This window comes from Aquarana catesbeiana, linkage group LG08 (genome assembly GCF_042186555.1).
Source record: "Aquarana catesbeiana isolate 2022-GZ linkage group LG08, ASM4218655v1, whole genome shotgun sequence".
Taxonomy (NCBI): domain Eukaryota; kingdom Metazoa; phylum Chordata; class Amphibia; order Anura; family Ranidae; genus Aquarana; species Aquarana catesbeiana.
In genome coordinates, this window is record NC_133331.1 from 284,260,992 (window position 1) to 284,285,875 (window position 24,884).

The following is a 24,884-nucleotide window of genomic DNA, read 5'->3' on the forward strand; positions in this document are numbered from 1 at the left end:
CATGTCGCAGGGCAAAGTCGGATCCAAAGTAGGACGGCTGTCGTGTCGCACCAGTGTGAACCCAGCCTGAATGACAATTGCACGGTCATGCCTGCATTGTACCCAAATAACATTTTTATCATTTTGTTCCCACAAATAGAGCTTTCTTTTGGTGGTATTTGATCGCCTCTGTGGATTTTATTTTTTGCTAAACAAATAAAAAAAGATCGAAAATTTTGAAAAAAAAAAAAAAAAAAGGTTTTCTTAGTTTCTGTTATAAAATTTTGTAAATAAGTACGTTTTCTCCTTCACTGACAGGCACTGATAAGGCGGCACGGATGTGGTAGCACCAATGAGGTGGCACTGATGGGCACTGATATGCAGCACTGATGGGCACTCATAAGTGGCACAGAAGGGCACTCATAGGTGGCACTGATGGGCACTCATAGGCGGCACTGATGGGTACTTATTGGTGGCACTGATAGGCGGCACTGATGGGCATGGATGGACACTGATGAGTGGCACTGATGAGGTGGCACTGATGGGTACTGATATGCAAAACTGATGGGCACTGATAGGTAGCACTGATGGGCACTCAGGTGGCAAAGATGGGCACTCATAGGTGGCACTGATGGGTACTTATTGGTGGCACTGATGGGCATAGATGGACACTGATGAGTGGCACTTGATGGGTACTGATATGCAAAACTGATGGTCACTGATAGGTAGCACTGATGGGCACTCAGGTGGCATAGATGGGCACTCATAGGTGGCACTGATGAGCACTCATAGGCAGCACTGATGGGTACTTATGGGTGGCACTGATGAGTATAGATGGACACTGATAGATGGCACTGATGGGCATCACTGCTATGGAGGCACTGGCAGGTATTTCTGATGGGCACACATTGGCATCATATGTGGCCACAGATTGTCATCCCTGGTGGCCATGGGTGGCATACCTGGTGGTCATCAGTGGTAGCCATCCCTGGTGGTCCTGGGTGGGTATCCTCAGGGGGGCTGCGCTAGAGTTGCCACCTCATCCCTTTAAACCTGAACACATATTAATTACACATTTTCTAAGGCTAATTTAATGCAGATAAGGCACTAAGTGAGTTTAATTACCACCTTAATCAGCCACAGAACCTGTGTAATTAATATGTGTTCAGGTTAAAAGGGATGAGGTGGCAACCCTAGGCTGCGCTGATAATCAATCAGTACAGACACCCCCTGTCAGGAGAGCCGCAGATCGTCTCTCTTCTACTCGCTTCTGTCACACGTGATTGAGGAAAAGCCCATACACGGCTCTTCCTGTTTACATCGTGATCAGCTGTGATTGGACATGGCTGATCAAGTGGTAAAGAGTCTCCGTCAGAGACTCTTTACTGAGATCGGTGTTGCGGTGTGTCAGTCTGACACACAGCATCACCGATTGCCGTGCTGCGTGCCCCCACGGGCACACGCCAGCTTGTTATCACGATCACGTCATATGACGTCCGGTCAGGATAACAGAACCACTTTCCTGACGTCATATTGCTATATGGCGGGCGGAAAGTGGTAAATCAGCCACAGAACCTGTGTAATTAATATGGGTCCAGGTTTAAAGGGCTGAGGTGGCAACTCTACACGTGACCCTACAACCCTACACGTGACTCAAATACCGCATGTGTTATTCTTTAGTGAACGGAACCCAGTGTGAGATCTCAGATGTACATGTATGTGATTTATGAGAAGATTCCTCAGGATTAGAGCTATTCGTTGATCTTCCCAAATAGTAAGGTCTGTAATGTATATTTTGAGGAATGTATTCTTTAAGGATATTGTCCCATTATCTTGTGCATAACAATCTGGAAATAAACAAAGTTCTCCCTCTAAGGTATTCTTATTCCATGCACAGGTACCATTTATTGGAAACCAATTTTTTAATACATATTTTTTTTTATTTTCCATTTTCTGAATGGTACAATATCACAAATATACACAACTTACATCTCAATTGCTCTTGCATTATGATACTTAACCATTTTTTTTTTAACATAGATAAAAAAATAAACATTGATTAACAAACAAGTATATTACAAATAACAAAAATGATAATTCCAACAAAACATCTATAAACAAATGTAACTAATAAATCTTTATCCACATCTGGATGCGAATGTAATAAAGGTTAAAGTACACGTCATGTTTTACATTGAAAAATCATATATGTTTATACAGCACTAAACAGTTTCACAGAATTCTGGAACTTGGAGCAATCACCACTATAAAAAATAAATACAAACCAGATACACAATACAATACACTCAAAACACACCGATAACAGCATCTGTGAAATGACATTTGAACTGTAAGAATGCAAATGGACCCTCCTTTACTTCATTTGGTGGGAATATGACATTATACAGAAGGAATGAAGATTGATTTTTATTATGGTGTACAGTATCTCCACTTCATTTGTTGGAAACATGATGTTATGCTGAAGAAAGGAGATGGAGGACCTTTCATATGGTGTACAGTATCTCCTCCTCATTTTTTGGGAACATGACCTTATATTGAGGAATGGAGATGGACCTTTTATATGGTGTACAGTATCTCCTCCTTTTTTGTTGGGAACATGACGTTATATTGAGGAATGGAGATGGACCTTTCATATGGTGCACAGAATCTCCACCTCATTTGTTGGGAACATGACATTATATTGAGGAATGGACATGGACCTTTCATATGGTGTACAGTATCTCCTCATTTGTTGGGAACATGACATTATATTGAGGAATGAAGATGGACCTTTCATATGGTGTACAGTATCTCTTCCTCATTTGTTGGGAACATGATATTAGGGGCGGCACAGTGGTGTAGTGGGTAGCACTTTCACCTAGCAGTAAGGGTCGCTGGTACGAATCCCAACCACGACACTACCTGCCTGGAGTTTGCATGATCTCCCTGTGCCTGCGTGGGTTTCCTCCGGGTACTCCGGTTTCCTCCCACACTCCAAAGACATGCTGGTAGGTTAATTGGATCCTGTCTAAATTGTCCCTAGTACTGTATGAATGAATGTGAGTTAGGGACCTTAGATTGTAAGCTCCTTGAGGGTAGGGACTGATGTGAATGTACAATGTATATGTAAAGTGCTGCGCAAATTGATGGCGCTATATAAGTACCTGAAATAAATAAATATTGAGGAATGGAGATGGACCTTTCATATGGTGTACAGTATCTCCTCCTCATTTGTTGGGAACATGACATTATATTGAGGAATGGAGATGGACCTTTCATATGGTGTACAGTATCTCCTCCTCATTTGTTGGGAAAATGACATTATATTGAGGAATGGAGATGGACCTTTCACATGGTGTACAGTATCTCCTCCTCATTTGTTGGGAACATGATATTATATTGAGCAATGGAGATGGACCTTTTATATGGTGTCCAGTAGCTCCACCTCATTTGTTGGGAAAATTATATTATATGGAAGGAATGTAGATGGACCTTCCATATGGTGTACCATATCTCCAGTTCGTATGTTGGGAACATGACGTTATATGGAAGGAATGGAGATGGCCATTATTATGGTGCATAGTATCTTCTAATTTGGTAGTGTGGCTAATTGAAATATTACATTCCTTGAAGACTGGATGTTTGCATATCATATGGCCTACAATATCTCTACCACCAGTGATGGAAACGTTGGGCTGTGGGGTAGATACATCGATGATATTTTTATTGTCAACAGTTCAGGTTTCATATTATTTTCCTTACTGAATGATACGAAGTTCTCTGTCTCAAGTCAAGCCAGCAAAGATGGTTGTGTTTTTGGAAGAAAAAAAGGTTTAACTTCTGACTACAGAAAGCATTTTTTGCTAGAAGAGCTGTACAAATATCGACTATTCTATGGGAAATGGTTTAAACTGAATCCGTATCTGACTTTACTACATCACTGAATTTTCCGATGTCCAACCAGGCTTTCTTTCCAAGAAAAACATGAAAAAGGAATTTCACTTGTGTGAATTCTCTTGTCCGAGTATTACACTTTTCTGAGTGAAACACTTCCCACACTCCAAACAGAAAAATAGACGCTCGCCAATGTGAATTTTCTTCTGTTTAAGACGGTATCCTTTCTGATTGAAAAATGTCCACCCCCTCTGAATATTTGAAAGCGCGCTCACCAGTGTGACTTTAAGCGTATAAGATGTTTTGCTTTCTTGTTGAAACATTTCCCGCACTCGAATCAGGGAAAAGGTTGCTAACGAGTGTGAATTTTCTGGTGTAAAAGAAGTTTTTCTTTTACAATAAAAGATTTTTCACACTTGGAACAGGAAAAAGGACGCTCGCCTGTGTGAATTTTCTGGTGTCTACGAAGGCCTCCTTTTTCTGTGAAACATTTCCCGCACTCTGAACAAGAAAAAGGACGCTCACCTGTGTGAATTCTCTCGTGTCTAAGAAGGTCTCCTTTCTGAGTGAAACATTTCCCGCAGTGTGAACAGGAAAAAGGACGCTCCTGCGTGTGAATTTTCTGGTGTCTAAGAAGGCCACCTTTCTCTGTGAAACATTTCCCACACTCTGAGCAGGAAAAAGGACGCTCACCTGTGTGGATTCTCCGGTGCATATAAAGGTCTCCATTGTAAGCAAAACATTTCCCGCACTCTGAGCAGGAAAAAGGACGCTCACCAGTGTGAATTCTCTGGTGTCTAATAAGGCCTCCTTTCTCTGTAAAACTTTTCCCGCACTCTGAGCAGGAAAAAGGACGCTCACCTGTGTGAGTTCTCTGGTGTATAAAAAGGTCACCTTTGTGAGCAAAACATTTCCCGCACTCTGAACAAGAAAAAGGACGCTCACCTGTGTGACATCTCTGGTGTATAAGCAACTTTCCTTTGTTCGGGTAACATTTCCCACACTCCGAACAGAAAAAAGGATTTTTATAAGCGTGAATTTTCTGGTGTCTAAGAAGTGCTCTGTTGTCAGGGAAAGCTTTCCCGCACTCTAGACATGACAATGAATTGTCTCCTATGTGAACTTCTTCATGGTTTAAAGGAGATTCCTTGGAATTAGAGGGATCTGTTGGTCTTTGACCAAAGGAATTTGTTGTTGGGGAATGTTGTGAAGTCCCGTTATCTTGTTCATAATCTGGAAATAAAATAAGATCTCCCTCTGAGGTATTCATATTCCATACACAGTGTCCATCTGTTGGAAAGCAATGTTTAAAAAAGTGTTATAGGAATTTCTCTAGTCCTGCATTCAGGAGTTAATACTTTGATGTAACTTTTACCAACTTTAAAGGCCTCTGTCATAGTATTAGGTGCAATCATATCAGAGATATATGAATACAAGCCACATAAAGGATACAATACACAAAAAGCACACTTAAACAATTGTAAGAATGTTTGTGTATTGATGATATTGTTACTTTTTCCATCAGATTTTTTTGAAAAAACAGTGATGGACCTTTCATATGGTGTACAGTATCTCCTCCCCAATTGTTGGGAATATAACATTATATTGAGGAATGGAGATGGACCTTTCATATGGTGTACTGTGTGTCCTCCCCAATTGTTGGGAATATAACATTATATTGAGGAATGGAGATGGACCTTTCATATGGTGTACAGTATCTCCTCCTCATTTGTTGGAAACAAGCATTATATTGAGGAATGGAGATGGACCTTTCATATGGTGTACAGTATCTCCTCATTTGTTGGGAACATGACGTTATATTGAGGAATGGAGATGGATCTTTCATATGGTGTACAGTATCTCCTCCTCATTTGTTGGGAACATGACATTATATTAAGGAATGGAGATGGACCTTTCATATGGTGTGCAGTATCTCCTCCTCATTTGTTGTGAACATGACGTTATATTGAGGAATGGAGATGGATCTTTCATATGGTGTACAGTATCTCCTCCTCATTTGTTGGGAACATGACATTATATTAAGGAATGGAGATGGACCTTTCATATGGTGTGCAGTATCTCCATCTCTGGGTATACTGGGTAAATAAAACAATTACAATGTACAGGAGAGGAGTGAGGATTTGTATACCATATGGCCTATAATACCTCTACCACATTTGTTGGGAATCTTGGGTTGAGGGGTAGATACATTGATGTTGTTCTCATTATCAACAGTCAAGAGATACAATACTTGCCTTAACCACTTAAGCACCAAGCCTATTTCTGAAACTTGTTGTTTACAAGTTAAAATCTGTATTTTTTGCTAGAAAATGATTTAGAACCCCCAAGCATTTATTTATTATTTTTAGCAGACACCCTAGAGAATAAAATGAAGATTGTTGCAATATTTTATGTCACATCGTTTTTGCACAGCGGTCTTACAAACACAATTTTTTGGGGAAAAAAATACACTTTTTTGAATAAAAAAATAAGAAAACGCTAAAGTTAGCCAAATTTTTTTGTATAATGTGAAAGATGATGTTACGCCGAGTAAATCGATACCTAACATGTCATGCTTTAAAATTGCACATGCTTGTGGAATGGCGACAAACTTAAATAAAAATCTCCATAGACGACGCTTTAAAATTTCTACATGTTACCAGTTTAGAGTTACAGAGGAGATCTAGTGCTAGAATTATTTCTCTCACTCTAGCGATAGTGGCGATACCTCACATGTGTGGTTTGAACACCGTTTACATATGTGGATATGACTTGCGTATGCGTTCGCTTCTGCCAACACAGGGACACTACTGGGACGCTGTGCCTTTAAAAAAAAAATGTTTTTTTATCACTTTTATTACTATTACAAGGAAAGTAAACATTTCTTGTAATGGAAATAAGCAGGACAGGGCCACTTTAATATTAGATCTGGGGTCAAAAAAGCCCTCAGATCTCTCACTTACACTTAAAAGCAATAAAAGAAATATATATATAATTTTTTTTTTTTTTAAATGGGCCCTTCAAACCCGGAGGGCAGAAGTGACGTTTGACGTCGCTCCAGTCCTCCAAGGGCATAGAGTCAAGTGGGGGCCATCTTGCCCTCACTTGACTTTCTGCCCATCCATCCATCGGACCCGATCATTTCTGCTGCTGCTGATCTCTCCAGTAAGCGTTGTAAACGACCGAATGGGGGCGGGAGGGTGGGGGGGGTTACTTCTCCCACCACCCATAAAAGTGATCCCGTGGCGAATCCGCAGGTGGGACCACTTTTATGTGAATGAGGACTGCCAGCCGTGGTTAAATATACTGGGATTATGGCAGCTATCTGCTGCCATAACAACGGTATTTGACGCCAAATTAGCGACGTATATCCATGGTGGGCGGTCCGAAAGTGGTTAAGTAAGGATGTGACATTCTCTGTATAAAGAAAGAATTCTTTGTGGAACAGCTGCTGTAAAAATGTAGAATAGTATTGGTTTGTTTTGTACTGACTGTCTCATAAAATGTGAGTGGCCATCAACTTTTGTAGGAAAAACATGGTAGAATGTTGAAGCAGGGAGTTATTTTTCTGCCATTTGGGATCAGGAATAAACACTTTACTTGATGGAGAAAATGCTGCTTTATATAGGTTTCTGCCTTAACTTGGATCAACTGTGGGTTTATTAATATGTATTACTTACTTGTCTCCATATGTAGAGAAGATTCATCCTGTATACGTTTCAGAATAATCTCCCCTTCCTCCATAGACTGCTGATCTCCACTCACCAACGTCTCTTCTTCTTCCTCTTTAACCTCAACTTTGATGTCTATAAGTTCTTCATCCTAAACCCCAAAGGTGGTAGAATACTTGTGTAAAAAGAATACACAGTTACATAGATGCATATTTTAGGTCTAACTGTTCAATCCCATGTACCTCTTTTTGCTGAGGGAAGGTGTGATCTTCCAGTGTGGAATCCCAGTAAAACAGAGGACGGGGACATCTCTCTGGTGGGTTCCCATTACTGGATCCATCTGTAGGAAACACACACACTGACTGAATACATTATTTCTATGTGTTTATCAGATGATGGGGGATCTAGGTGGACCCTCCATACTGCTCTCTCCTTTACAATAAAGTCTCCTCTTACCCGGTGATGTGAGGGGCGGCTGATTCTCCATCATGACGTCCTTTAGATATCATATTACCTGATGTGAAGCTCTACATATCTTCAATCATCAATCTAGATACTTGAACAGTTTCTGAATTTAGTGTTCATTACTCACCTGTGCTGATATCTAGAGAAGGTTCCTCCTCTTTTGGGGTCACCAACATCCATGCTTCCTCAATAGACTGCTGATAACCTGGCTCCTCTTCTTCCTCTTTAACCTTAACTTTCAGATACATCTGTTCATAACCCTAAACAAAAATAATAGAAAAAAAATTAAATATGCAGACCAATAGGCCGAGAGAATAGTATAATCTCATAAAGTCAAGAGTCACTTTTGTGTTCTACCTGATGATGGTGGGGGATGGTGTGATCTTCCTGTGTGGAATACAGAGGATGGGGACATCTCTCTGGTGTGTTCCCATTACTGGATCCATCTGTAGGAAACACATACACTGACTGAATACATTATTTCTATGTGTTTATCAGATGATGGGGGATCTAGGTGGACCCTCTGTACTGCTCTCCCCTTTACAATAAAGTCTCCTCTTACCTGGTGATGTGAGGGGAGGCTGATCCTCCATCATGATGTCCTTGTAGAGATCCTTGTGTCCTTCTAAATACTCCCACTCCTCCATGGAGAAATAGACAGTGACATCCTGACACCTTATAGGAACCTGACACACACAATGATACAGTCACCATCCAGACACATCCCTTGTCTGTTACTGGATAATGTCCCAAAATTCCCAGCACGGCTCACCTCTCCTGTCAGCAGATCAATAAACTTGTTGGTGACCTGTAGAATATTCTCAGCACTGGTTACCTGGTGGTCCTGTGAAGACAGTTGCTGGGTGTTAATGGATCACCAGATATTTTTTGGATTGGGGGAGGGACTTTGATCTAGTTCAGCTTTTCATTTTTTATGAAAAGGTGAACTTAGCCTTTGAGTCCAGTCAGGAGGAGAAGGTGGATAATGATGAGGTGCATGACCCAACTTGGATTGACGAGATGGAACCGCAGAGAGATGGGCAGGAGGAGGAGGAAATTGCAAAGCAGCAATGTCCTTAGAGACTGAGCAAAGTATCCGAAAATAGCAGAGTCCCAGAACAGCGGGTATTACTTAACAGCCACAGCGAGCCTTCATCATCTGTCAGCAGAGGTATTAAGAAAAAGCTACCGCCCACTGAAAAAGCCATGGTCGTCTACAACGACTGTGCTCAGCACTTGAAGTTCCACCATCAAGCTCATTGGAGAGGCACACTTTGCGCACGAGAAAGAACAGCTTACTGCCCCTGCTCCATCTCCCGCCGCTGTCAGCTTCATCTTCCTCCTTTATCTCCCGCCATACTAGCAGTGTCATACAATACGTACCTTGCAGACGTCTGTTTGTCAAGCCACTGTCTTCTACTGCAGCTTGAATTACACTACATTACCAAAAGTATTGTGACGCCTGCCTTTACATGCACATGAACTTTAATGACATCCCAGTCTTAGTCCGTAGGGTTCAAAATTGAGTTGGTCCACCCTTTGCAGCTATAACAGCTTCAGGGAAGGCTGTCCACAAGATTTAGGAGTGTGTCTATGGGAATGTATGACCATTCTTCCAGAAGCGCATTTGTGAGGTCAGGCATTGGTGTTGGACGAGAAGGCCTGACACACAGTCTCCACTCTAATTCATCCCAAAGATGTTCTATCGGGTTGAGGGGTTGTGCAAGCCAGTTAAGTTCCTCCACCCCCAAACTTTGCTGACCCATGTCTTGGGTCCATGTATGGACCTTGATTTGTGCACTGGTTCAATCCATTTGGTGGAGGGGGGATTATGGTGTGGGGTTGTTTTTCAGGGGTTGGGCTTGGCCCTTAGTTACAGTGAAGGGAACTCTTAAGGCATCAGCATATCAAGGCATTTTGGACAATTTCATGCCCCCAACTTTGTGGGAACAGTTTGGGGATGGCCCCTTCCTGTTCCTACTTGACTGCGCACCAGTGCACAAAGCAAGGTCCATAAAGGCAGTCATCCCAATACTTTTGGTGCTATAGCGTATGTGGACACTGTTGGGCAGAAGATTGCTCTGCCTACCATTGCTGCCTTAGATATCGCTGGTACTGGAACACTAAATCCAGAACTCCGCTCTGATACACAACACAGATCCCTAGCACACCAGGAATGAGAGAAAATTACTGGACAGTCTTGTAGGACCTGAGACATTTGGTCTGACCTTCTCTATCTCCTGATCCAGAGAAGACATGGATGTATCTGGTCTGTAAACCAGAGGCTCTGGATGGACAGTTGGATAAATGGCTCTATATTTAGGATGTATCTGGTCTATAAACCAGAGGCTCTGGATGGACAGTTGGATAAATGGCTCTATATTTAGGATGTATCTGGTCTATAAACCAGAGGCTCTGGATTAAAACTCAGATAAATGGCTCTATATTTAGGATGTATCTGGTCTATAAACCAGAGGATCTGGATGGACAGTTGTAGAAATGGCTCTATATTTAGGATGTATCTGGTCTATAAACCAGAGGCTCTGGATTAAAACTCAGATAAATGGTTCTATATTTAAGATGTATCAGGTCTATAAACCAGAAACCAGAGGCTCTGGATGGACAGTTGGATAAATGGTTCTTTATTTAGGATGTCGCTGATTATATATTGTTCTCTTATATATATATATATATATATATATATATATATATATATATATATGTAGTATCTCCTGGAGATAAAAGACATCGCAGTGACTATGGAGGAAGAGGATGTACATGACGGGGGGGGGGGGGGGGGGGGTTACTGGGTGTAAATATAAAATAATATCTTATTACCTCCTCTGCTGCCAGTTCCAGCAATGTCTCCTCTCTATTTTCTCCCAACTCACCTCTCCCCCGGAACTTCCTGTTTCTGTGTGACATCACTTCCGGTGTCCACCCTACATCACTTCCTGTGTGTGCGTTCCACTCACATTAAGTCAGATCTCCTCCTTGTGGAAAATATCAATTCTGCAGTTTATGTTATGTAAGTGCAGAACTCTACTACGTTACATACTTTAGTACACACAGATTATACCTCATATAAAAGAAAAAAAAAAAGAAAAACAAGAATTTTGTCATGAAATACATCGTGTGAAATACATCGTTATATATATATATATATATACACAGTATCTCACAGAAGTGAGTACACCCCTAATTTTTTTTCTTTTCTTTTCATGTGACAACACTGAAGAAATTACACTTTGCTACAATGTTATCTCTCGCTTAGACTATTTCAACTCCCTTCTCATTGGCCAGCCTCTCCATAGGCTCCTCCCCTCTTCAGTCTATCATGAATGCTGCTGCCAGACTCATCCACCTTACCAACCGCTCAGTGTCTGCCAACCCTCTCCTCCAGTCCCTATACTGGCTCCCAATCACCCAGCAAATTAAATTCAAGATACTAACCACAACATACAAAGCCATTCACAACTCTGCTCCGAGCTACATCACCAATCTTGTCTCCAAATATCACCCAAACTGTCCTCTCCGCTCTTCTCAAGACCTCCTACTCTCAAGCACTCTCATCTCCTCCTCTCATGCTCATCTCCAGGATTTCTCCAGGGCCTCTCCCATCCTCTGGAACTCGCTACCTCCACCTGTCCGGCTATCCCCTACGCTTGCTACCTTCAGGCGATCCCTGAAAACTCATCTCTTCAGGAAGGCCTATCACGTCTCCAACTAATCTGCTACCACTTCCATCAGCTCATTCCCCCACAGGTACAAACTTTTGTACCACCTGCCCCACCCTATTAGACTGTAAGCTCTTCTGAGCAGGGCCCTCTTAATCCTCTTGTATTTCTATTGTATTATAACTGTATTGTCTCCCTTTTATACTGTAAAGTGCTGCGTAAACTGTTGGCGCTATATAAATCCTGTATAATAATAATAATACAGTACAGTACATGTACAGTATTGAGTGTACAGCTTGTATAACAGTGTAAATTTGCTGTCCCCTCCAAATAACTCAACACACAGCCATTAATGTCTAAACTGCTGGCAACAAAAGTGAGTACACCCCTAAGTGAAAATGTCCAAATTGGGCCCAATTAGCCATTTTCCTTCCCCGGTGTCATGTGACTCGTTAGTGTTACAAGGTCTCAGGTGTGAACAGGGAGCAGGTGTGTTAAATGTGGTGTTATCGCTCTCACTCTCTCATACTGGTCACTGGAAGTTCAACATGGCACCTCATGGCAAAGAACTCTCTGAGGATCTGAAAAAAAGATTTGTTGCTCTACATGGCCTAGGCTATAAGAAGATTGCCAAGACCCTGAAACTGAGCTGCAGCATGGTGGCCAAGACCATACAGCAGTTTAACAGGACAGGTTCCACTCAGAACAGGCCTCGCCATGGTCGACCAAAGAAGTTATAGTGATTGTAAATCTTCAAATATTTAAAAAAAAAAATAACCAACATGTCACACTTTCCTCCACTGTGCAGTTTGTTTTACACAAAGTGAGGCTCTGAACACCGACTTTTTAGGTCCCTCGGCGGTTCTCGCCGCTCCTCCCCGCATCAAATAACCCCCTAGAAGAAGCGCTCTCCCGGGGGGTTACCTTGTGGGTGTGCTCCTGAGTCCAGCATTCGGCGTCCATAGCTGCTGAATGTATAACTCGGCCCCCCGGGTCATTGGACTTGATTGACAGCAGCGGGAGCTAATGGCTGCGCTGCAATCAATCTAACCAGTCAAGTGACGAGAACCCCGGGCAAAGGGACGGCGCGTCCTCGCTGTTGGAAATTCCAGGGCTCAGGTAAGTAAAACGGAGGGGGCTGGGGGGCCGGTCACTGCCAGGATGCATTAAGGTGAAAAAACATGAGGGTTTATAACCCCTTTAAGTGCACATGCTCAGCCTCATATCCAGAGGTTGTCTTTGGGAAATAGACGTTTGAGTGCTGCCAGCATTGCTGCAGAGGTTGAAGGGGTGGGGGTCAGCCTGTCAGACCATACACTGATCACTGCATCAAATTGGTCTGCATGGCTGTCGTCCAAGAGGGAAGCCTCTTCTAAAAATGATGCGCAAGAAAGCCCAAAAAACAGTTTGCTGAAGACAAGCAGACTAAGGAAATGGATTACTGGAACCATGTTCTGTGTTCTGATGAGACCAAGATAAATTTATTTGGTTCAGATGGTATCAAGCTTGTGTGGCGGCAACCAGGTGAGGAATACAAAGACAAGTGTGTCTTGCCTACAGTCAAGCATGGTGGTGGGAGTGTCATGGTCTGGGACTGCATGAGTGCTGCCGGCACTGGGAAGCTACAGTTCATTGAGGGAACCATGAATGCCAACATGTACTGTGACATACTGAAGCAGAGCATGATCCCCTCCCTTCGGAGACGGGGCCGCAGGGCAGTATTCCAACACGATAACGACCCCAAAAACACCTCCAAGACGACCGCTGCCTTGTTAAAGAAGCTGAGGGTAAAGGTGATGGACTGGCCAAGTATGTCTCCAGACCTCAACCCTATTGAGCATCTGTGGGGCATCCTCAAACGGAAGGTGGAGGAGCGCAAGGTCTCTAACATCCAACAGCTGATGACAACAGCCGTGATGTCATCATGGAGAAGTGGAAGAGGACTCCAGTGGCAACCTGTGAAGCTCTGGTGAACTCCATGCCCAAGAGGGTTCAGGCAGTGCTGGAAAATAATGGTGGCCACGCAAAATATTGGCATTGGACATTTTCACTTAGGGGTGTACTCACTTTTGTTGCCAGCGGTTTAGACATTAATGGCTGTGTGTTGAGTTATTTTGAGGGGACAGCAAATTTACACTGTTATACAAGCTGTACACTCACTACTTTACATTGTAGCAAAGTGTCATTTCTTCAGTGTTGTCACATGAAAAGATATAAAAAAAAATTCACAAAAATGTGAGGGGTGTACTCAATTTTGTGAGATACTGTATATATCCACTATTTTACCAAAAGTATTGGGACGCCTGCCTTTACACATACATGAACTTTAATGGCATCCCAGTCTTAGTCCGTAAGGTTCAATATTGAGTTGGCCCACCCTTTGCAGCTACAGTGAGGGAAAAAAGTATTTGATCCCCTGCTGATTTTGTACATTTGCCAACTGACAAAGAAATGATCAGTCTATAATTTTATTGGCAGGTTTATTTTAACGGTTAGAGACAGAATAACAACAAAAATAGCCAGAAAGACGCATTTCAAAATAGTTATAAATTGATTTGCATTTTGATGAGTGAAATAAGTATTTGACCTCTTTCGCAAAACATGACTTCGTACTTGATGGCGAAACCCTTGTTGGCAATCACAGAGGTCAGACGTTTCTTGTAGTTGGCCACCAGTTTTGCACACATCTCAGGAGGAATTTTGTCCCCCTCCTCTTTGCAGATCCTCCAAGTCATTAAGGTTTTGAGGCTGACGTTTGGTAACTCAAACCTTCAGCTCCCTCCACATACTTTCTATGAGATTAAGGTCTGGAGACTGGCTAGGTCACTCCAGGACCTTAATGTGCTTCTTCTTGAGTCACTCCCTTGTTGCCTTGGCTGTGCATTTTTGGATCATTGTCACGCTGGAATACCCATCCACAACCTATTTTCAATGCCCTGGCTGAGGGAAGGAGGTTCTCACCCAAGATTTGATGGTACATGGCCCCGTCCATTGTACCTTTGATGCAGTGAAGTTGTCCTGTCCCCTTAGCAGAAAAATACCGCTAAAGCATAATGTTTCCACCTCCATGTTTGACAGCTTCAACTCTTCTAGGAAGGCTGTCCACAAGGAGTGTGTCCATGGGAAAGTTTGACCATTCTTCCAGAAGAGCATTTGTAAAGTCAGGCATTGATGTTGGACAAGAAGCCCTGGTTAGCAGTTTCTGTTCTAATTCATCCCAAAGGTGTTCTATTGGGTTGAGGTCAGGACTCTGTGCAGGCCAGTCAAATTCCTACACTCCAAACTCGCTCATCCATGTTTTTATGGACCTTGCTTTGTGCACTGGTCCAAATCATTTGTTGGAGGGGGGATTATGGTGGGGGGTTGGGCTTGGTCCCTTAGTTCCAGTGAAGGGATCTCCTAAGGCATCAGCATACCAAGACATTTTGGACAATTTCATGCTCCCAACTTTGTGGGAACAGTTTGGGGATGGCCTCTTTCTGGTCCGACATGACTGCGCACCAGTGCACAAAGCAAGGTCCATAAAGAAATGGATGAGGGAGTTTGGGGTAGAGGACCTTGACTGGCCTCAACCTTTGGGATGAATTCGAGCAGGGACTGCGAACCAGGCCTTCTCGCCCAACATCAGTGCCTGACCATGCAAATGCACTTCTGTATGAATGGTCAAACGTTCCCATAGACACACTCCTAAACCTTGTGGACAGCCTTCCAGGAACAGTTGAAGCTGTTATAGCTGCAAAGGGTGGGCCAACTCAATATTAAACCCTATGGACTAAGACTTAGATGCCATTAAAGTTCATGTGCGTGTAAAGGCAGGCGTCCCAATACTTTTGATAATATCGTGTATATCATTTATTGTGAATACACACTGCTGTGCAAAAGTTTAAGGGAGGTGTGAAATTTAAGAATGAATAAAAAAAACAAAGAATGTTTTCAGAAATAGAAGTATTAATAGTTTATTTTTATCAATGAACAAAATAGAAAGTGACTGAAGAGAATTTCAAATTAAATCAATATTTGGTGTGAAGAAATGCTGTAAAGTAAAATTGCTTTAAAAAATATAATTGTTTATTTTTATCAATTTACAAAATGCAAAGTGAGCGAACAGAAGAAAAAAAAAATCAAAATCAAATCAATATTTTGTGTGACCGCCCTTTGTCATCACTTCTTACATGTGCACACTATGTACACTTGCACAAAGTCAGGGATTTTGTAGGATCAGAGTCGGGTGTATGATTAATTAATTATACCAAGCAGATGCTAATGATCATCAATTGCAAATGTAGGTTGAAACGCAGTCATTCAATGAAACAGAAACAGCTGTGTAGGAGGCTTAAAACTGGGCGAGGATCTGTAACAATGTTATTGTGTCCCTGGTCAGCTCACCATGCTGCTTTACTCTTATTTTTTACAATGTTGATGGTACATCTCTTAGCCAAGAGAGAGAGGAAGCTTTGTGGTTGCTGTAATAGTAGGGTTTCCATTTGTAAACATTGGATGGTACGTGTTCTTACGGATGCCGATTTGTTTTCTTCACTTTATTTTTTGTAATGGTTAACACCTTCACGCCTAAGGGCAAAAAAATCAAAATGCCTAAGCACAATTTTGAAACGGGCTATGTTGAGGACTGTAGACGCGGTGGTCAGCCAAGGAAACATTATCCAGCAGATGAAAGACACATCATGCTTACTTCCCTTTGGCATCGGAAGAATACCTTCACCACCATTGACGGAATCATTGGGTTGTGGGGTAGATACATCGATGACGTTCTTATTGTCAACAGTTCATGCTTACTACCCTTCGGCATCGGAAAAATACCTTCACCACCATTGACGGAATCATTGGGTTGTGGGGTAGATACGTAGATGACGTTCTTATTGTCAACAGTCCATGCTTACTACCCTTCAGCATCGGAAGAATACCTTCACCATCATTGACGGAATCATTGGGTTGTGGGGTAGATACGTCGATGACGTTCTTATTGTCAACAGTTCATGCTTACTACCCTTCGGCATCGGAAGAATACCTTCACCACCATTGATAGAATCATTGGGTTGTGGGGTAGATATGTTGATGATGTTTTTATTGTCAACAGTTCTCAATCTTATCCTTACTGAATGATGTGAAGTTCTCTGATTGGAGTCAGGGCAGCACAGACGGTGTGTTTTTAAAGGGAAAAAGGTTTACCTTCTGTATACAGAAAGGATTTTTTGCTTTTCAGCAGTGAATTTTCCAGTGTCCAACCAAGCTTTCTTTCCAAAAAAAATCAAAACAATAGTCACCCTCATGAATTATCTTATGTAAGTATTATGCTTTTCTGAGTGAAATATTTCCTACACACAAAATAGAAAACTGGACGTTCTTCCATGAGAATTTTCTATCGGAAGCTCTCCTTTTTGCATGAAACATTTCCCGTACTCTGAACATTTCAAAGGGTGCTCACCTGTGTGACTTTTCAGGGGTATAAGAAGTTTTGTTTTCTCATTAAAACATTTCCAGCACTCAGATCAGGAAAAGGGACGCTGATGTGTATGAATTTTCTGGTGTCTAATAAGGCCTCCTTTGTCTGTGAAACATTTCCCGCACTCTGAACAGGAAAAAGGACGCTCACCTGTGTGCATTCTCTGGTGTATAAGGAGGATTCTTTTCTGAGTGAAACATTTTCCACACTCTGAACAGGAAAAGGGACGCTCATGTGTATGAGTTGTCTGGTGTCTAAGAAGTTTTTCTTTCACAATGAAACATTTCCCGCACTCGGAGCAGGAAAAAGGACGCTCATGTGTATGTGTTTTCTGGTGTCTAAGAAGGCCTCCTTTCTCTGTGAAACATTTTCCGCACTCTAAACAGGAAAAAGGACGCTCGCCCGTGTGAATTCTCTGGTGTATTATGAGGATTTCTTTCTGAGTGAAACATTTTCCGCACTCTGAACAGGAAAAAGGACGCTTATGTGTGTGAATTCTCTGGTGTCTAAGGAGGCCTCCTTTCGCTGTGAAACATTTCCCACACTCAGAACAGGAAAAAGGACGCTCACCTGTGTGAATTCTCTGGTGTATGAGGAGGTTTTTATTCTGAGTGAAATATTTTCCGCACTCCGGACAAGCAAAAGGACGCTCACCCGTGTGAGTTCTCTGGTGTGAAATAAGTTTTTCTTTCTTAGCGAAACATTTCCCACATTCTAAACAGAGAAAAGGACGTTCACCTGTGTGAATTCTCTGGTGTCTAAGAAGGTTCTCTTTGTGCGTGAAACATTTCCCACACTCTGAACATGAAAAAGGACGTTCACCAGTGTGAATTCTCTGGTGTCTATCAAGTTTTCCTTTCCTGTTGAAACATTTCCCACACTCTGAACAGGCAAAGGGGTGCTCAGCTATGTAATTTATCTGGTCTGTAGGACATTCTCCTTTCTTCGTGGAAAAATTCCCGCAGTCCAAAGAGGAAGAAGGATGTTCACGTGTGTGAGTTCTCTGATGTCTACTAAGTGCTCTGTTGTCAGTGAAGGATTTCCCGCACTCTAAACATGACAATGAATTGTCTATTATATGAACTCCTTCAGGATTTAAAAAAGACTTCTTGGAATTAGAGGGATCTGTTGATCTATCCACACTGTGAGATTTTAGATGAATATCTGAAGTCATATTATGTGAATGAGCCTCAGGATTAGAGGGATCCATTGATTTTGCGAAACAGTAAGGCCTGTGATGTATATTTTGACCAGAGGAATTTGTTCTTGGAGAATGTTGTGATGTCCCGCTATCCTGTCCATAATCAGGAAAAAGATCTCCCTCTGAGGTATTCATATTCCATACACAGTGTTCATCTGTTGGAAAGCAATCGTTAAATAAATGTTATATGAATTCTTCTAGTCTCGTATTCAGGAGTCAATTATTTTGCTGTAACTTTTAACAACTTCAAAGACCTCCGTCATAGTATTAGGTGCAATCATAACAAACAATTTGAATACAAGCCACATAAAGGAGACAATCTACCCAAACTGCATTGGTGATATTGTTACTGTGAGAATGGAGAGACTTTTAACAGAGATGAACCTTTCATATGGTGTACAGTATCTCCTCCTCATTTGTTGGGAACATGACATTATATTGAGGAATGGAGATGGACCTTTCATATGGTGTACAGTATCTCCTCCTCATTTGTTGGGAACATGACGTTATATTGAGGAATGGAGATGGACCTTTCATATGGTGTACAGTATCTCCTCCTCATTTGTTGGGAACATGACATTATATTGAGGAATTGAGATGGACCTTTCATATGGCGTACAGTATCTCCTCCTCATTTGTTGGGAACATGACATTATATTGAGGAATTGAGATGGACCTTTCATATGGTGTACAGTATCTCCTCCTCATTTGTTGGGAACATGACATTATATTGAGGAATGGAGATGGACCTTTCATATGGTGTACAGTATCTCCTCCTCATTTGTTGGGAACATGATGTTATATTGAGGAATCGAGATCGACCTTTCATATGGTGTATAGTAAATCCACATTAATTATTGGCAACATGATGTTATATAGAGGAATGGAGATGGACCTTTTAGATGGTGTATAGTATCTCAACATCATTCATTGGGAACATGACGTTATATTTAGGAATGGAGATGGACCTTTCATATGGTGTACAGTATCTCCACCTCATTTGTTGGGAACATGATGTTATATAGAGGAATGGAGATGGACCTTTCATATGGTGTACAGTATCTTCTCCTCATTTGTTGGGAACATGATGTTATATTGAGGAATGGAGATGGACCTTTCATATGGTGTACAGTATCTCCACCTCATTTGTTGGGAACATGATGTTATATAGAGGAATGGAGATGGACCTTTCATATAGTGTACAGTATCTCCTCCTCATTTATTGGGAACATGACGTTATATTGAGGAATGGAGATGGACCTTTCATATGGTGTAACAGTATCTCCTCCTCATTTGTTGGGACCATGGTGTTATATTGGGGAATGGAGATGGATTTTTCATATAGTGTACAGTATCTCCTCATTTGCTGGGTACATTGGGTGGTGTGGTAAATACAAAGATAACATTCTACAGGAGTGGACTGGAGACTTCTACATAATATGGCCTACAATAACTGTACCACATTGGTTGGTAATGTTGAGTTGCAGGGTAGATACAACAATGATGTTCTTATTGTTAACAGTTAAGGTTCATTAATCCTTTCCTTACAGAATGATGTGATTTTCTCTGTATAAGGAAGGATTTTTGAAAAATGCAAAAGCTGTAAAAATGTAGAATAGTTTGACACAGGTAATTGTTTTTACTGACTTAGTTTATCGCATGAAATATATACATGGCTACCAATTTTTGTAGAAAAAAAAAAGTATAAGGTTGAATCACACAGTTATCTTAATGCCATTTGGGATCAGCTATAAATCCTTTACTTGCTGAAGAAAATTATGTTTTGGATGAACTGTGGGTTTATTAATGTTCATTACTTACTTGTCTCTATATGTAGAGAAGATTCCTCTTGTTTTATTTTCATAATCATCTCCCCCTCCTCCATAGACTGCTGATCTCCACTCACCAACCTCTCTTCTTCTTCCTCTTTAATCTCAACCTTCATGTCCTTCAGTTCTTCGCCCTAAACCCCAAAGATGATAGAAAACATTTGTAAAAAGGAACAATAGATTACATTGAAGAATTACATCTTATAGCCTACAATTATTTTTGAATTTTAGATGCTCAGTCATACATACCTGATGATGGTGAGGGATGGTGTGATCTTCCTGTGTGGAATCCCGGGAATACAGAGGACGGGGACATCTCTCCGGTGGGTTCCCATGACTGGATCCATCTGTAGGAAACACACACACTGACTGAATACATTGTTTCTATGTGTTTATCAGATGATGGGGGATCTAGGTGGACCCTCCGTACTGCTCTCTCCTTTACAATAAAGTCTCCTCTTACCCGGTGATGTGAGGGGCGGCTGATTCTCCATCATGACATCCTTTAGATATCATATTACCCAATGTGAAGATCTACATATCTTCAATTGTCAATCTATATTCTTGAACAGTTTCTGCATTTAGTGCCCATTACTCACCTGTGCTGATATTTAGAGAAGGTTCTTCCTGTTTAGGTGTCACCAACATCCACGCTTCCTCTGTAGAATCCTGATAACCCTTCTCCTCTTCTTTCTGTTTAACCTCAACTTTCACATACATCTGTTCATAATGCTAAACAAAGAAAATAACAAAGAAAATACAATAGAAAAAAAATGTGCAGACCAATAGGCTAAGAGAGTATATACTCATACAGTCTAAAGTCCATTTGTGTTCTGCCCACCTACCCGATGATGGTGAGGGATGGTGTGATGTTCCTGTGTGGAATCCCGGGAATACAGAGGATGAGGACGTCTCTCTGGTGGGTTCCCATTACTGGATCCATCTGTAGGAAACACACACACTGACTGAACAAATTTTTGTTAATGTGTTTATCAGATGATGGGGGATCTAGGTGGACCCTCCGTACTGCTCTCTCCTTTACAATAAAGTCTCCTCTTACCCGGTGATGTGAGGGGCGGCTGATTCTCCATCATGACATCCTTGAAGAGATCCTTGTGTCCTTCTAAATACTCCCACTCCTCCATGGAGAAATAGACAGTGACATCCTGACACCTTATAGGAACCTGACACACACAATGATACAGTCACCATCCAGACACATCCCTTGTCTGTTACTGGATAATGTCCCAGAATTCACCGCTCACCTCTCCTGTCAGCAGATCAGTGATCTTGCTGGTGACTTCTAGAACCTTCTTGGCACTGGATACCTCTGTTGTCAGCCAGTGAGGTGGAGGCACTGTGATGGGTGATGTCCCTTAAAGATCACTGCTGGGTGGTAATGGATCACCAAATGCTTTCTTCACTATATTATGTTTCTATGTAAAGAATAAAATTAATAACAGTCTACATACTTCCCAGAACCCTTTTTTCCCATTAGGGGTTAGAAGTAATGTGGTAAAATTACAGATAGTCAAATTTCACAACCAGAGCTTGTGTATCTCCTATCGCTGTAGCTTCATCTCCCTCCATTTTAGGTGTGTCATAAAATACTTACCTTGCAGAAGTCTGTGTATCCAGCCACTGTCTCCTACTGCTGCTGGAACTATGTAGATACTGTTGAGCAGAACACAAAGTCCGGCACTCAGCTCTGATACACAAAACAGTTCCCTAAGACACCAGAAATGAGGAAATCACTGGACAGTCTTGTAGGACCGGATACATTTGATCTGACCTCCATCCCCTGACCTAGATCACAGTGTTGAGAGCCAACAACCCAAAGACAACTTTAAGGAGGATGGATAAATGGTTCTATATTTAGGCTGTATCTGGTCTATGAACCAGAGGCTCTGGATGGACAGTGGGATAAATGGTTCTATATTTAGGATGTATCTGGTCTATAAACCAGAGGCTCTGGGTGGACAGTTGGATAAATGGTTCTATATTTAGGATGTATCTGGTCTATAAACCAGAGGCTCTGGATGGACAGTTGGATAAATGGTTCTATATCTAGGATGTATCTGGTCTATAAACCAGAGGCTCTGGATGGACAGTTGGATAAATGGTTCTATGTTTAGGATGTATCTGGTCTATAAACCAGAGGCTCTGGATGGACAGTTGGATAAATGGTTCTATATTTAGGATGTATCTGGTCTATAAACCAGAGGCTCTGGGTGGACAGTTGGATAAATGGTTCTATATTTACGATGTATCTGGTCTATAAACCAGAGGCTCTGGATGGACAGTTGGATAAATGGTTCTATATCTAGGATGTATCTGGTCTATAAACCAGAGGCTCTGGATGGACAGTTGGATAAATGGTTCTATATTTAGGATGTATCTGGACTATAAACCAGAGGCTCTGGGTGGACAGTTGAATAAATGGTTCTATATTTAGGATGTATCTGGACTATAAACCAGAGGCTCTGGGTGGACAGTTGGATAAATGGTTCTATATTTAGGATGTATCTGGTCTATAAACCAGAGGCTCTGGATGGACAGTTGGATAAATGGGTCTATATTTAGGACGTATCTGGTCTATAAACCATGACAGACATCACAGTGACAGAGGAAGAGGACGGACATGACGGGGGGGGGGTCACTGGATGTAAATATGTAATAATAATATATATTATACATAATATAAAATAATATCTTATTACCTTCTCTGCTGCCAGTTCCAACAATGTCTCCTCTCTACTTCCTCCCGACTCACCTCTCACCCGGAACTTCCCGTTTCTGTGTGACATCACTTCCTCTGTCCACCTTACATCACTTCCTGTGTGTGCGTTCCACTCACATTAAAGCCCTCATGCACATGGACGTTTTAAAAAGCGTTTTTTAGCGTTAAGTAGCGTTTTTTAAAGAAAAACACATCTCTCAGCTATATGCACTCCCAAATTTCCCACAATGCCACAGAAACCAAAGAAAATATGTTACTGAGCATCTGCCGGTGCCATTTTGGTAGGAGAGAGAGAGGAGAGAGCATTTCAGAGTCTGTTTGAGTCTTTGTTCAATTTGTGTATTTTTCTGAGAAATATGGATCCTGTCATCCAGAAGATCGATGAGGCAATCCTTCTGATTGTATTGCGGAGGCTGCGGAGAAGGAGACAGGAGGAGAAGAGAAGCAGCAGACGTCAATTTTGGGTTCATCCAATGGTATACAATCGATTGTCTACGGGATACTTTGCCAATATTTATTCCCAACTGCGCTCATATCCGACAAAATTCCTTAACTTTACAAGTATGTCTGTGCCGCTTTTTGATGAACTGTTGATGAGGCTCAGGCCAAGGCTCACAAGGATGGACACTGTGATGCGTAACTCTGTGTCACCGGAGGAACGGCTGCTAGTGACACTCAGGTAAGTGAATACACATATGGGTTATGGTTAGTGAATAAGGTCAGGGGTAGGGAATAGGGTTAGGGTTTGGGGATAGGGTTAGGAGATAGGGTCAGGGGTAGGGGTTAGGGGATAGGGTTAGGCGATAGGGTTAGTGGATAGGGTCAGGGGTAGGGATTAGGGTTAGGGGATAGGGTTAGGAGATAGGGTTAGGAGACTTATTTTTATGCTTTTCTCTTTCAATAACTAAATTTTTTAATTTAACTTAGGTTCCTTGCCACAGGACAAAGTTATGCCTCGTTGCATCACTACTTCCTCCTTGGCCTCACAACGGTGTCAAAAGTAATAAAGGAAACATGTGTGGCAATATGGGAGGAATTGCATGAAATTGTAATGCCAGAGCCAACAGAAGACATCTGGGAATCAGTTGTCGACACTTTTTGGGAGAAAACTCAGTTCCCAAATTGTATCGGTGCCCTTGATGGGAAACACATCAGGGTCAAGAAGCCTCCCCACTTTGGATCGTCATATTTTAATGACAAAAAATATTTTTCGGTGATCCTCCTGGCATTGTCCGATGCACACCTTAAATTTCTTTTTGTTGATGTGGGAGCATATGGAAGCCAAGGTGACGCCCGCATATTCCGCGAGTCGGCCTTCGGACGTCGTCTACATGAGGGACGACTCAACATTCCTGAAAGCAGGCCTCTACCCTGCACTGAGGAACCCAGCTTGCCATTAGTCATGGTGGCAGACGAGGCCTTTGGACTGGCTGAAAACGTTATGAGGCCATACAGTGGCTATGGTCTCAGCCAACGACAAAAGATCTACAATTATAGGCTCAGCCGTGCACGCCGTGTTGTTGAATGTGCATTCGGGGTGTGCACGGCTAAATGGCGAGTTTTGCTGACAAGTATGCAACTTGATGTTGAGAATGCCATTAAAGTCGTCCTGGCATGCTGCGTTCTGCACAATTTTCTGCGGGACAGTGACAGAAATAATGTTGAACAGGAGCCCAGCAACCAACTTCAGAGGGTTCAATTTATGGACTTGCGTTCAACGGCACGTGTCGTGAGCATTCGAAACCAATTTGCTGAATTTTTTGAATCCCCTGATGGAGAGGTATCATGGCAGAATGATTATGTGTAAAAACAAAATTGGAATACATCTACCTTTGCTTTCTTGTGTTTTTTGAAAGAGAGGGGGGTGCTAGCACTGCTGAGGTCCCAGGGGCCATCGGGGGATCATGAGAAGCATTATTTGGATCGCATGGAGGTGGCCCACCACTTAGTTTTGCTTGTCGGTATTG

The 24,884-nt window shown here is 42.0% G+C and overlaps 1 protein-coding gene across 1 annotated transcript; it reads right to left on the reverse strand.

The window, feature by feature from the left end:
• Positions 1–1,863: 1,863 nt before the first annotated feature.
• Positions 1,864–22,980, reverse strand: LOC141104659 (uncharacterized). Its single transcript, XM_073594325.1, is given in 9 exon segments — positions 1,864–5,012; positions 17,072–18,503; positions 20,170–20,311; positions 20,427–20,524; positions 20,777–20,909; positions 21,023–21,120; positions 21,238–21,361; positions 21,443–21,613; positions 22,898–22,980. Coding segments are annotated over 7 exon segments (2,775 nt in total). The 5' UTR covers positions 21,323–21,361; positions 21,443–21,613; positions 22,898–22,980; the 3' UTR covers positions 1,864–4,225.
• Positions 22,981–24,884: the final 1,904 nt, after the last annotated feature.